This window comes from Sapajus apella, unplaced genomic scaffold, assembly GCF_009761245.1.
Source record: "Sapajus apella isolate SASKATOON/1434 unplaced genomic scaffold, GSC_monkey_1.0 scaffold48, whole genome shotgun sequence".
Taxonomy (NCBI): Eukaryota; Metazoa; Chordata; class Mammalia; order Primates; family Cebidae; genus Sapajus; species Sapajus apella.
The window spans coordinates 767793-768744 of NW_022436988.1; the positions used below are offsets into that span (position 1 = coordinate 767793).

The following is a 952-nucleotide window of genomic DNA, read 5'->3' on the forward strand; positions in this document are numbered from 1 at the left end:
GCCGGGGCCGGGGACCAGCCAGGGTGCACCCCTGCTGCCCGCTGCCTTTGCTGGAACACAGCTGCTCAGACATTTCAGCTTACGGGAAATCCTGGTCCAGAACGCGTAAGGCTGGAGACTCGGCAGAGGGTTTTTAAAGTTGCGAAGCGACCACTGGCCTCACGAATGGGGCCGACACGTGTTGTTAATTTACTTTCTGGAAAATAAGAGGCACAGAGTGTCGGCGGCTCACGCCTGTAATCCTAGCACCCAGGAGGCCAAGGTGGGAACATCACCTGGGGCCAAGGTGTGTGGATTGGCACCATATCTACAAAAAAACCTGATCTGGGTGTAGTGGCGCGCACCTGTGGTCCCAGCTATGAGGAGGCAGGAGGATTGTTTAAGCCAGGAGTTCAAGGTCATGGTAAGCGATGACGGTGCTGACTGCACTTCAGCCTGGGTGACCCTGTCTGTAAAAGAGTTGGAGACCCTGCCCATTAACAAAAAAGAGAAGCAGAGACTGTCCCGGCAGCGTACTGAGAGCCCATTCTGCCCCCTCCCCGCTCTGCTCTCAGGTGACCTACGGTTCCTTCGACTACACCTCACTGCTGTACCTCTCCGACTACCTGGAGGACTTTGGCGGAGGGCGCTTCGTGTTCATGGAGGAGGGCGCCAACAAGACAGTGGAGCCGAGAGCCGGTAGGAGGCCAGGCGGGGCTGGGCGTGGGGTCCCGGCTCAGGCAGGCACCGTGGGTGTGGGGGCATCTCTGGGAGCCAGGCTGCACTCACGGAGCACCTGCTGAGTGTCAGGCTATAGCTGACTGATTCAGTAGGCACCAGGAGGCTGGTGTCTACGGGGCCACGTGTCTGAGGTCCCTGTGCTGCCGCTGACCCAGAGCCCGCCTCCAGGCCCTGGTGCATGTCACCTTGGCGGTCAGGGTCCCCTTCCCTCCCCTGGCACGTGTCACCTTGG

General features: G+C 60.1%; 1 protein-coding gene across 1 annotated transcript in view; it reads left to right on the forward strand.

The window, feature by feature from the left end:
• Positions 1–952, forward strand: part of OGFOD3 (2-oxoglutarate and iron dependent oxygenase domain containing 3) — an 11529-nt gene that overhangs the window by 8975 nt on the left and 1602 nt on the right. The window contains exon 7 of the mRNA XM_032241171.1: positions 555–678. Within this exon, the coding sequence (XP_032097062.1) occupies positions 555–678 (124 nt within the window). The remainder of the gene's footprint in view (positions 1–554; positions 679–952) is intronic.